Source organism: Lagenorhynchus albirostris, chromosome 14 (assembly GCF_949774975.1).
Source record: "Lagenorhynchus albirostris chromosome 14, mLagAlb1.1, whole genome shotgun sequence".
In the NCBI taxonomy this organism is placed as follows: Eukaryota; Metazoa; Chordata; class Mammalia; order Artiodactyla; family Delphinidae; genus Lagenorhynchus; species Lagenorhynchus albirostris.
The window spans coordinates 23249629-23262277 of record NC_083108.1 but is presented as its reverse complement, the minus strand read 5'-3'; the positions used below and the strand labels follow the sequence as shown (position 1 = coordinate 23262277).

The 12649-nt window shown below is 52.3% G+C and overlaps 1 protein-coding gene and 1 long non-coding RNA gene across 6 annotated transcripts; both read right to left on the bottom strand.

The window, feature by feature from the left end:
- Window positions 1–1717: 1717 nt before the first annotated feature.
- LOC132503934 (uncharacterized) lies at window positions 1718–5825 on the bottom strand. Its single transcript, XR_009534672.1, has 2 exons — window positions 5378–5825; window positions 1718–3218 (listed from the first exon to the last, which is right to left on the bottom strand). It is a non-coding gene; the product is annotated as an uncharacterized LOC132503934 (long non-coding RNA).
- A 966-nt stretch (window positions 5826–6791) lies between these two features.
- On the bottom strand, window positions 6792–12353 carry CXXC1 (CXXC finger protein 1). Of its 5 annotated transcripts, none has more exons than XM_060121281.1 (15): window positions 12067–12353; window positions 11178–11320; window positions 10976–11076; window positions 10424–10659; window positions 10157–10333; window positions 9717–9743; window positions 9395–9640; window positions 9120–9227; window positions 8803–8987; window positions 8307–8514; window positions 8114–8224; window positions 7937–7986; window positions 7739–7835; window positions 7311–7463; window positions 6792–7229 (listed from the first exon to the last, which is right to left on the bottom strand). In XM_060121281.1, the coding sequence occupies exons 1-15, from the start codon at window positions 12067–12069 to the stop codon at window positions 7083–7085; spliced, it is 1992 nt and encodes a 663-aa protein (XP_059977264.1). In that variant the 5' UTR covers window positions 12070–12353; the 3' UTR covers window positions 6792–7082. The 5 variants fall into 5 exon arrangements, with proteins under 5 accessions (XP_059977264.1, XP_059977265.1, XP_059977266.1 ...); XM_060121282.1 differs by having other exon boundaries at window positions 11178–11296; window positions 12067–12352; XM_060121283.1 differs by lacking the exon at window positions 9717–9743.
- Between the last annotated feature and the right edge of the window lie 296 nt (window positions 12354–12649).

Sequence of the window (12649 nt, the reverse complement as noted above, 5' to 3'; positions counted from 1 at the left end):
ATGACCTATGTGCCCAGATGAAGGCATGTATGAACCAACATTGCATAAGGGTGTGATATGTTGCATTATCGTCAGGGACTCGTTAAGGCACTTAAAGAAAATGAAAAGCTGGCAACATTCCTTTCACCGCGAGTTCCCAGGAGATGAAGACCTTATGGATCATGGACTGCAACCTGGAGATTTTGTCCATTGGAAAAGACATAAATACAAGATGCTTTGCAGCTGCGTTGAAAAGGGCCATATCAGGTATTAGTACTAACCCCTGTGCTGCAAAGCTCAAAGGAGTGAACTCCTAGGTTCCTATCTCTCATTTTTTAAAAAGGCTTCTGCTCCTAAATGGACCATGACCCCTGTTTCTGACACCTGACTTCAACTAAGACAAGCTTCACCAAGCTGGGATGAGAAGAAATCGACAACAGTAGCAGACAGCTAACCCAAGAGTCCAGACCAGCTCTTTAAGACCCATCCTACTGGTTCAGTTGTACTGTTTACCAACTGTCTGTCTCTCTGTCAACATTGAGAGTTATTGTTTCTCTTCTGGCTATACTTTTGACCCAGTGTTTAGGATGGAAAGAAAATTCTTTAGTAAAGTTGTTACAGAGTATAGCTACTGGGGGCCATTTAACCGATTGTTGGACTTGCAACTTTGGGATCATTTGCATCCTCAGGTTTTGTCTTCATATACGGCATTGGAATTGACCCACCTTCCCAAAACTGGGCACATAAATATCTTAAGAGCTGACAGGCAGAAGGTTTATGCTTATTGGGATGTTATGTTATCCCATTGTCTATATAAAAGAGACAGATAAAACTCCTTTCTCTCTCCATTACAGAAGAGATCAATGTTATTAAGATACCTGGTAGCAAAGTCTTTTGAGAATCTTGATTCCTAGTGAAGGAGTATATGTAAAGAGAGAGATGGTCAGAAATCTATCAGCCACCCGTTGGTCAAATAGCCGAAGAGACTACAAAAAGCATTGCAGCACAAGAGACATCCCTCAATTCCTTAACCTAAGTAGTATTGGATAATAGTTACCTTCGATATCCTTTTCTTTTTTCTAATCTTTTTTTTGTTTGTTTGGCCTCACCGCTTGCAGGATCTTAGTTCCCTCACTGGGGATCAAACCCGTGTCCCCTGCAGTGGAAGCATGAAGTCCTGACTACTGGACCGCCAGGGAATTCCCTACCTTTGATTTTCTACTAGCTAAACAAGGAGTTGTGCTATTGCTCACACTACTTGTTGCACTTATATCAATACCTGTGCAGAAGTAGAGATGCTCCTAGATAAAATTTTTAAGAGGCAAAATGGTTATGACATTAAAAGAAAAAAAAGACCCTTTTAACGATCTGTTTAGTTGGCTCTCCTCAGGATTAGGTAATTTTTTTTGCTCTGTTTTACAGATGATTATTATTTTCACTGTGTGTATTATTATCCTTTTCCTAGCTGTCAAGCTACGCATGGCGTGTATTACTGCTTGCTTAAATTCTACTGCTAAAAGTACACGTACAGTGTTTGTGCAACAAGTCAATATGATTGATAACATGTATAGCCTATAAAATGTTTCCCTGTCACTATATACCTCTGTGTCAGCCACTCCTATTTAAATGACTGTTGACAGCTCCAAGCCTCTGCCTAATATTCAACAATACCCACTTCAACTAGAGGTACTGAACAGAATAAGACCTATGTTGATGAAAAATTAATCAACAGTCAATCTAAAGGAGAAATAGAGAATTTTATTCGAGCCAACCTGAGGATTAGAACCACAGAAGTTGTTCAGAAAACTCTGAGGACTATTCCGCCTGTTAGAAGTTATATACATTTTTGAGACAAAGGGTCGTACATCAAAATGACACACTGACATCGTACATAAAGTTCACCAAAGATACATAGTCCAGATCTGCACATAGGAAGCAGCACCAGGTCACCATGACCCCTTACAAAATTAGGAAAGAATTAAGAATGTTATCGTCTAAGGAGTTACATTGCTGGCATCGAGAAGGAAAAAATTGATCTTTATGGTTGAGCAGACATTCCTGCCTTTGAGGAGTGTTGTAGTTTATCTTATGACAGGGCCGAAAGTAAGCTCATCAAACGAGATGAATTGTGCTGAAGCACAGCAGTAGAGGGCTGCCGCTCGCTCAGGCAAAACAGCGCCATCTGTCCTGTTGTGGTAGCTTTTATTAAAGCATTATCTAGGTTTACACTTTACGACTTGTTTTTTTAACATTTCAGAAGTGCCAAAGCAGCAACCTATGTTTTTATTAATTATACAAGCAATAATTGGCTTTCTTGAGAACCTGCCATGCTTCGTCCTTGAGCGCAAAAGCAGCACAAAGTTCCCACCATTATTTTGATTATACTGAAGTAGCACAAGGACATTTCCTTGCGCTCCCACCACTCTGATTAGACTGAGGACATCTCATGGATCAGTGCCCAAAGCACTCAATGCTTATTCGCAGGCCCCCGGTTTGCCGGGGGCGGGGGACGGGGGCTCAAAGCATTCAGGACTGTTCACAGCTCTGGCTTATTCACATGCCCCCGGTTTGCCGGGGGGGTGGGGCTCAAAGCAATCAGGACTGTTTGTAGTTCTGGCTTATTCGTCAGCCCCCAGTTTGTTGCGGGGGGGGGCTCATGGGTCATGTCTCCTTTCCATGTCCTCAGTTATTCCACTACATTTCCCCCTTTTTGTTGTGTAATTTTTGCAGCATCAAGGAGAACACGGCAGCTTGTTGCGATGTTGTATGGCGGGTGACTTTCAATCGTCGTCGGACTATAATTAAACATATGATTATTATTATAATGAGCATTAGCAATCCTGTAGTAGAAGCTGTTATGGCTATAATACCCATGACAGCTGCAATCAACATTTCTATAAATCTTTTACTTTTTTTTAATGTATCAGTTAAATATTGTAAAACAGTCATAGGAAGAGATTTTTGCCATTTCCTTCCAAGATTGACAGGAAGCCAAAGACCTGTCCGAGCTCGTAAGGTATACAAACTTTCAGTAGATATGTTAAAAGATATACTAGAGGGCTTCCCTGGTGGCACAGTGGTTGAGAGTCCGCCTGCCGATGCAGGGGACGTGGGTTCGCGCCCCATTCCGGGAGGATCCCACATGCCGCGGAGCGGCTGGGCCCGTGAGCCATGGCCGCTGAGCCTGCGCATCCGGAGCCTGTTGCTCCGCAACGGGAGAGGCCACAACAGTGAGAGGCCTGCATACCGTAAAAAAAAAAAAAAAAAAAAAGATATACTAGAGTTAATGCAGGTATACAGAGAGCAATTTTTACATATTATAATACCTTGAGTCTCATTCCATACAGCTGGTCCCTTTAACAATATATAAGGTAATTTCACACAACTACGAGTACATCGAGTAACATTTTTATGAAAAGTCAAACTATGATTTCCAGATTTGTTAACCATATGTCCTACCCAGGCATTAATCTTTTTCAAAGCTGTCATAAGCTTCCATAAATCCTTTTGGATAGGATATCCATTTAAATGAGGACCAGGAGGAGAAAACCCTCCTGCATGCCATACTATGGTATCATTAATAGTATTGCTATAAATAGTGTTATCCTTTCTATGCCAGTATAAATTTTTCAGACCGCTTTTTCCTTGGGTGGAGCCAAAAGGGCTCCAATCAATGACGCTTCCCCAAGAAGTATTAACAAGAACCCGAGCCATATCTCCTCGGCATCAAGTCCAATGGACCCAATCCGATAATCGATCCACAAGAGGCACCTGGCATGGAGGCAAATAAGGTGCGGAAACATTCTCATTAAGAGTGGAATTAGAACTTTCAAAACTATAAGCACTCAAAAGATATAACCCATGATATCTGCTTTTATTTTTGACAACACTTAACCATGTCTGATAATTCATTTTAAGGCAATGATCTCCCTTTCCCATACAAATAGTAGGTCCATTAACACCCACCGTGTAATTTTCTATTATCCTTCCTTCTTCTTCCGGCTTCAAAGGGCCTCTATCATCAAAAGGACCAGGCAACCATCCAGACTCATTTACATATACAAGAATTGGGGCATCCCACTAGGTAACCCCTATATTAAGAGGAGGGTTAGGAATATAAGTCCAATAAGTATGGTTAGTACAATTTACCTCATTGGCTGATATGTTTATTACTTTTGCAGACAACATTGCCAACATGGCTACAAAAAGATTGGTGCTAGTGAGGGGTTTACCCTGTGAAATGACAAGATTTTTGGCAGTGTCTGCAAACTTTTTTATTTGCCCCCAGGTCAATGGAGATGCCTTCTTCTTTCCACCAAGTAGCAGTCTTGGCAAGCGCCTTTTAATCCTGAGGAATTAATATGTTTTTGGAAGCATACCTAAACAAAAGACCTTGAACATAATTAGAATGCATCCTATATGCATTAATGGCTTCTTTTACCATTTTTAAAATTTTTACATTATGAGGGTTATATTTAACGTTCATATATCCATTCGGAAATTGATCATTAGCAGGCATAGCTTGTCTAACAATAGGGAAGCAAAAAATGATTCAGAATATTACTTTTCTTCCGTATTCATCTCTTCTTCCAACAATAGTCTATTAGATTTAGGTTTTAGAGGAAAGTGAAACTGACGAGAGGCTCCAACAGGATAAGCTGCTAATTCTAAAGGAGGAGCCGAAGGAATAGTAGGACATGGCTCCTGATATGACGGAGTGCTAGCATTATTTTTTTCCAATTTAACCATCAAATTTTTTTAACTTTGAAAGTATATCAGAAATCTCATTCTGTTGAGAAAGTGGCATCTCATTTTGTTTGTTAGTCTGCTCCTAACCTTTATCATCGTCAGAAAAAGCCCCTTCATCACTGGAATCTGAAAAATCCTCTCCTGTCTTAGACACAAGGGGAGGAGGAGGCGGAGGAAGGTCCTCTATAGGAGACTCACGAAACAGAGTACGAAAAGCAGCAGAATGATCGGGAGCAGAATTCGGACGCTGAAGGTGCGCCCCATTTTCATTTTCCGTCTCAGATTGTAATGGTTCCAGGGCAAGGGAAATTAATTTACAAAGAGACCAAACACGGACAGATATAGGGTCTCCATGCTGATGAGCTCTTCTTAAGGCTCGCATAACCTGTTTTCAAACTTTTAAATTTAACTGGTTATGACCAGTAGATTGAAACCAGTAACAACGTTTACGCCAGCGCAAACAATTCATCAAAAGATTCTGGTTTCACTTTCACTTCTGAACTCCATAATAACTGTTTTAGGAGTTTAATGTATTGAAATTCTACTGAATGGGAATTCCCCATTACAGTTACTCTACTGTTGCCGAAGGTTTTGCTTACTCTGAGCGGACCAATTTCCCCTTCGGTCCCGCGATCACGCGATTACTTACCTTCAGGTCCCTGTTCGGGCGCCAAATGTTGTAGTTTATCTTATGACAAGGCCGAAAGTAAGCTCATCACACGAGATGAATTGTGCCGAAGCACAGCAGTAGAGGGCTGCCGCTCGCTCAGGCAAAACAGCGCCGTCTGTCCTGTTGTGGTAGCTTTTATTAAAGCATTATCTAGGTTTACACTTTACGACTTTTTTTAACATTTCAGAAGTGCTAAAGCAGCAACCTATGTTTTTATTAATTTTACAAGCAATAATTGGCTTTCTTGAGAACCTGCCATGCTTCGTCCTTGAGCGCAAAAGCAGCACAAAGTTCCCACCGTTATTTTGATTATACTGAAGTAGCACAAGGACGTTTCCTTGCGTTCCCACCACTCTGATTAGACTGAGGACATCTCATGGATCAGTGCCCAAAGCACTCAATACTTCTTTGCAGGCCCCCGGTTTGCCGGGGGCGGGGGACGGGGGCTCAAAGCATTCAGGACTGTTCACAGCTCTGGCTTATTCACATGCCCCCGGTTTGCCGGGGGGGGGGGGGCGCGTAAAGCAATCAGGACTGTTTGTAGTTCTGGCTTATTCGCCAGCCCCCAGTTTGTTGGGGGGGGGGGGCTCATGGGTCATGTCTCCTTTCCATGTCCTCAGTTATTCCACTACAGAGGACGTCTGATTAATGTATAATGCAGATGCACATTGCCCATTGGGGAGGGCCCAATGCGGGTAGGGAGTATGTTACGCTTAAATTTTCTTATCCTGCCTTAAAACATCGGATCTCCCCCAGGGCTATTGTGTCCCGTTCTCTCTTCCCGCTGGAGTCACTAGAGCGCCTAGGGACATGTCCTGCCTGGCAATGGCCAGAGCTTCTTCTACGAGGGGAGGGCTGGTGCTGCTCTGCAGGCCAACAGGAGGCCCGTGAGGGCGGGTCCAGGCTGGAAAGGTAGCGTTGTGTGGCTCACTGCACCTGACAACGAGAGGACAGGCTGGTGCGCCCGACAGAAACCCAGTGGGCTCCTGCTGTACACTCGTCCCGAGAGAAGCGTTTCTGGGGAAAGAGGAGGGCCTTGTGTCCGTCATTTCATACAACTCTGGTCTGGAGACCATCAATAAGAGTAAATAAGAAAATTCCTGCTCACACAGGAATGATGAATCAGCCATACACAGACTGAGCACTGACTGTATACCCACTGTCACACAATGAGAGGACAGGCTGACAGTGTAGGTCCCTGGACTCTCCCTCAGCACCTCATATACCCACAGACCAAGGCGGAGCCTGCAGAGCACAGAGTGGGCGCCGACTGGATATGTGCAGCCTACACCTGTACTGCAGCCTCTCCAGAGTACAGGTGTGCCACTCTACTCTAGGGGCGCAGGAAAGCAGTTGCAATGGAAAAAAAATTTGGAGACCGTCCATAGTTAGCTTTCTTGGTTCATCAAAATTTTATTAACAAAACCAGAGTGGGGGAGGCAAAGGTGCGGAGACTCCGCAAGCCCTCCCAGGCACAGAGAACAGAGAGACAGAAGAACAGACAAGGACGTGAGGAAGCTCTGAGGCCCTGTGGTAAGGGCAAACAGGCGGTCAAACGGTGCACGAGCACAGGCAGAAACTCAGGGACCATGGGAGGAACATGAATGGCAGACCAGACAAATGGGGGCTCCGGGGCCGCTCCCGCCCGCGCCGCAGGGCGGGAGGGCGTCTGGACCGCTGGGGCTCAGCGGTCGGCGCTGGAGCGCAGGTCGGTCGTGAGCGGGTCGTGCTGGATGGTTTGGTGCAGCATCAGGGCCAGTAAGCCCGCCCGGTTGGTCATGGCAGTGCGGACGTTGCGCTCTTGCTCAAACAGCTCGTCCAGCTTGTACCACTGCCGGGGGAGCAGGGGGAGCCGTGACAAGGGGATCCCCGAGCCACCCCCCCTCCCCCCGCATCCGCCGCCGAGACCTACCACGCGCACGCGCTCCAGGTCCACCTCAGCACGCCGCAGCTTCTCCCAGCAGTAGTGGCGGTTGCACTGGCGCTTGGGCAGGCGGCAGAACTCACCCGTGAGCTCAAAGACGTCACGTACAAGGGGGCACCCGCATACCTCGTCAGCTGGCACCTGCGGGGAGACCGGGGTGGGCGTGAGTGCGGAGCGGCGAGGCCGGGAGGAGGACAGGAGTGGGGGCCGGGGGGTGGGAAGGAAAGGCGATGTGGGGGGAGTAGGAGGGGATGCAACAGGGAAAGGAGAGGCACGGAGGGCGAGGAGGCAGGGCAAGTGGGGGCTGTGGAAGTGGGCCGGCAGGAAGAAGGGAAGCGGGAGAGGGAGGAAGGGAGAAGTGTGGCCCGGGGGGAAGGGAGGGGGACAGAATGGGGAAAGCTGAGGGGAAAGCTTACTTTGGGGTCCCGTGAGTGCTCGGGGCACAGCACCTGGAGCCGCTTGCAGTATGTCTTGCTCTGAGGATTGTAGACGTCGCAGAAGAGTCGTGTGGCCCTGGGGGTGTGAAGCAGAGAAGGTAGCAGAGAAGGTAGCAGAGGAAGCGGAGGGTGGCGCCCAGGCCCGGCCCCGCTAACCCCCGCAGTGCCCACACTCACCCCTCGATGCGGGTCGGGTACATGGACCCAAAGGACGTCTGGCTTTCGTACTGGAGGGGTGAGCACAAACGGAGGGACTGTGGATGTGCGCCGCATGCCCTCGCGAGACGGCACCCCTGCCCCCAGGGACCCAGGGATGTCCCCACACCGTCCACCCCCTCAGGCCGACACCCTGACCTTGGCGTAACAGCGCTCCATGTGGCGCAAGGCAACACGTGGGTTGATGGGGTGCCCGCAGGAGACACAGAAGATCTGCAGGTCCGTGTCATCGCTGTCACCCTCATTGCTCTGCACGGGGTGGAGGAGACGATGAGGCCAGGCGGGAGCAGGTACTGGGCCCTGCGCCGCTGCTGCACCCATGCCCGCTCACCTCCTCGTCCTCGCGCACAGCCTGCTGTTTGGCCCGCAGGATAATGGCCTCGAGCTCGTGGAATCGGCGCTCCATTTCCTGAAGGCGGGTGCGGGCGCTCTGCTGCTCCCGGCGGATGCGTTCGAGCAGCTTCTTGCCGTGCTCCTCAGCAATGCAGGGGCTCTGCTGCCACTGCTGGATGCGCTGGGGGAGGATCTCGTAGATGCGGCTGCAGGGAGGCAGTGAATTGGGTGAGCAGAGAAGGAGGCAAGGCAGTAAGGTGAGCAGTGTGATCCAAGGGCGCAGAGCAGATGGGTGACTCAGTGGTGAAAGGTAAGGAACCAGGTGACTGAAGGGCAGATGGCTGGGCGGACAGACAGACGGATGCGGGAGCAGGTGGATGGCCCGGTGGGTGCTGGGTGACTGAATGGTGACTGACTGGCAGACACACAGGGGGCTCTGGCCATGCCCCACCCTATACTCCCTGACTCCCCTGAACCCTCCAGCAATGACTCACTTGGCTGCCAGCTTCATGCCGCAGTCGTCTGAGCAATACTTGGAGCCGGGCTGGGCAGCGCGCACACAGCCAGGGCCCAGGCACTGCGGCAGCAACGCAGGGTCCTTGGCGTCAGCGCGCTCCGGGTGTTTCCATTTGTCCTTGTGCTTCTGCTTCTGCCGATGCCGCTTGTATCTTTCTTCCTTCTGTGGGACAAGATGGGCCAGGGCAGGGCGCAGCTGAAGTCAGCCCCGCACCCCTGTTTCCCCCTGCACCCCAGCCCTTCAGCCCCTGACCTTCGCCCTCCCTCCCCACACCCACTGCACCCTCTCGGTCACCTTCTTCTCAGACTTCTTCTCCCGACGCTTCACGTGCTTCACTTTCACCGCCCTCTTCCGCAGCGCAGGGTCCAGGAACGGGGACTCCTCCGTGTCACTCATCCAGGGCTGCAAGTGAGGCACACGCTGATTCGCCTGCTCCACTCGTGACTTCCCTACCACCTGCTCGGTCCCCACGTCAGTATTCCATACCCTCTGCCTCCTCTCTCCTCATCACGGACACTCTCTGCTTCTGTAACCACTACCCTTCCGTACGGGACGCTCTGTCTGCTCACCAGGCCATGGTCATCAAAGGCCCCTGCACAGAAGTCCTGGTACAGGTCAGGGTCCAGTGGGAGGTCCTCGTCCGAGAGTGGCTCGGGTGTAGCCGTAGCCTCGGGCAGCTCCTTGACTGCTGCTGCTGCCACTGCCCCCTCGTCCTCGCGGATGCGCCCCAGCTTCTGCGACGGCTGTGGCTGCTGCTGGGTGGGCAGTGGCCGGCGAGGCCTTGGCAGGGACTCTGAGGGCATCACCGGCGAGAGCTGCAGGGCAGAATCTCAGGACTGGCCCTGACCGCCCTGCCCGCAGGCCCCGCCCGCCCTGGGGGGCTGGACTCACCGAGGAAGGGAAGTACTTGTACGATTCCTGTGCCGGCAGGAGGAAGGCCCAGGTCAGCCCCAGGTGGATGGAGGGGGCCCTGCCCTAGCCCTTCCCACAAGTGCCCGACTCCACCAACGAGCCCCCGCCTCGCCTCCCTAGACACACCGGCGCCCCCCGCCCCCCATCGCCAGGACATGCTCGGCCCTGCTCCAGCTGCGCTGACATGTCTGACCACCTAGGAACGCCTGGCCCTACCTCGCGCATCTGGGGTTGCGGACTCCCCTGCTAGCCCAGCACATCTGGTCACGACCCACTCGTCTGAACCAGCCAGGTCCCTCCCCACCTGTCCGTATGCGATTAGGCCCCACCTCACCCGGCCCACCCATCCTAGCCTCAATCAGCTCTTCCCAGACATCCTGGCCCCCCACCTGACCCTGCCCAGCTCTGCCCATGCTCACCCGGGCCCGAAGCTGGCACTGACGCAGCCGGCACTTCTGCCGGATCTTGTTGGGGCCCCCAAACTTCTTCATGTCTCGGCAGAAGTCACAGTGGCCACAGTCCTCGGTGCGCCGGCAGGCCTCACACTCACCACACATACGGGCTGACCGTTTGATCTGCTGCTGCTGCTGGTGATGCTAGCAAGAAGCGCCCGCAACACAGCTCAGGAACCGAGCAGGGCCTGAGATGGGATCACCTCCCCTAACCCAGCCATCGCGGCCACTCACCTGGCTGGGTGTGGCCACCAGGGGCTGTGGAGAGGATTTGTGGGGCGAAGCAGAGCCCCGAGCAAGCATGGCCCCAACCCCTGTCCCTGACCCCGCCCGGCGCTGCAGGTCCAGATCCGGGGCAGGTCTCTTGCGCCCTCCACCCTCATCCCGGGGCTCACTGCCGTCTCGCTCAGTGCTGTCCCGCTCCCGTGACTTCTTGTGCCGATAGCGGATCTCCAGCTTGGGGTCCTTCTCTGCGGGGCAGAGGGTGGAGCCAGCGTGCGTTGGCACCGGGGGATGTGGATGGCACCAGAACTCTTTCTTCCTCTTCTCTCTTCTTCGGTCCCACCCGCCTGCTCTGTCTCCCTACTCCAGGGCAGAGCTGTCCCTGCCGGTGGAGCTTTCTATCACAGCTCACGATGGAGCCTCCATTCCGGCTTAGCACTGACCAACAATCACTCTGCCCACAGACGCAGATCACTACTCCCCGTGAACCACCCTCCCATTAAGGCTTCTCCTTCTCCTCCCTGGCAGCCCCAGCTGCCTGCCCTGTCCACTCCGGCCCCTCACCTCGGCACTCCCGGCAGTACCACTCCCGGATGGCCTTGGCCATCTTCTCAGTGATCCGGATGCAGTCCCCATGAAACCACTCATTGCAGTTGTCACAGCCGCTGCGGAGAATGGGGCGAGTGAGGGAGATGTGAGGGGCCAGACCCATCGGCCTCTCCCCACCCGGCCAGGTGTCCATCCCGCCCACCGCTCCGCGGCTCACATCATGAAGCAGTTGATGTCTGGTTTGCGGCAGATGCAGTAGATGGGCGCGTTTTCCCCGTTCTCTGACTTGCTGTCCTCCCCGGCATCTGGAGGCTCTGGGTCTGAAGCGTCCGCCTCCTGTGGGAGCCCCCAACATGGCTCCTTAGAGAACCCCCATCATGATGCCTCATCTCTCCAGTACAGCTTCATCACGGCTCACCACAGACCTCAACAGTCTGCCACCATGGCTCCTCATAAATCTCCCCACCATAGTCCCCACAGACCACCACCCCCACTCACCGCTGACACCCCCTTAGCCTGCTTATAAACCCCCATCACTCTGCCTCTGAACTTCCAATCGCTTACCCCACTGACACCCCATCACTCTATTCACCCACTGAGCCAGCTGCTGCCCGTTACAGACACCGCATCGCTCACCACATTTTGTCCTCGTCATGGCATCTCACAGACCCCCATCACCGGGTCTCAAGACAGCACGGTTCCCCTCAGTTCCTCCGTTACTAACCTCACAGACAACCCCGCCCCCCTAGATCCCCCGATACAGACTCATCACGGCTCACTCCAGACTGCCCAATACAACACTTCGCAAACCCCTCATCACTCCGCACAAAGAACCCCCCATTCGGACCCCCAAGAAACTACCACTAAACTTCCATTACGGACCCGCATAATGGCTCATCACATAACTCTCAGACGGTTCACACACGAGTAAAAAAATCTGACCAGCAGACCCCCATCATTCTAAGGCTCGACAGTCCCCCGCCCCATTCTGCCCACTGACTCCCGTTATGGTTCGCCACAAACCCCCATGCGTCTGCCGATGGACACCACCATTTCCAGTCCCACTGACCTCTACCGCCGACTCCCTCCTGGGACCTCGTACTCACCATCTCTCCGCTCCCAGCGCACCCCTTCTCGAACCCCGCCAGCGACCCGCAAGCCTACACAGTCCCTCAGCGTCGCCCGCGGCCGTTGCAAAAGCGCCCACCAGCACTTCCGGTTTTCGTCGCGCCTCCCAGGCACTACTGCGCAGGCCCAGTGCGTCGGCTCCGCGACAAACAAGTCGGTCGCCCGCCTAGAGCTCCGACAGTCTCTCAGGCGCCGCCATCTTGACTACTGAGACCGTACGGCGGCGAGTCCATACATTCTCAGGAAACATGGCCACGCCTGTATTTCTGGACGCCTCCATCTTGGAGTCTGATTCCGTAAGATGGCGTAGTCCGTACGTTCACTGGCAACACATGGCAGCGTGCTAATCGGCTTCCGAGAGGGCGCCGCCATCTTGGCGGTCGATTCCGGCGCCAGCAGCTGGTACTGCCTAGATGTTCACAGGGAAAGGGGCCCGCTTTAGGAACACTACCTGGATTAAGTCGCTCTCATATCACCGTAAAATCATTTTTCCCTTCTGCATGTACTAATCGGCGCCGGCATACTGTGTGCCTTACGCTGGGAAGGAAAGCAGTCCCTTTG

Excerpts from the sequence above, each read along its gene's own strand:
- CXXC1 (XM_060121281.1), bottom strand. Across the intron at positions 8,988-9,119 it reads AGAAGAAGTCTGAGAAGAAG|AAGGAAGAAAGATACAAGCG; the intron begins GTGACCGAGAGG and ends CTTGTCCCACAG. Across the intron at positions 8,225-8,306 it reads CTGTGCGCGAGGACGAGGAG|AGCAATGAGGGTGACAGCGA; the intron begins GTGAGCGGGCAT and ends CACCCCGTGCAG.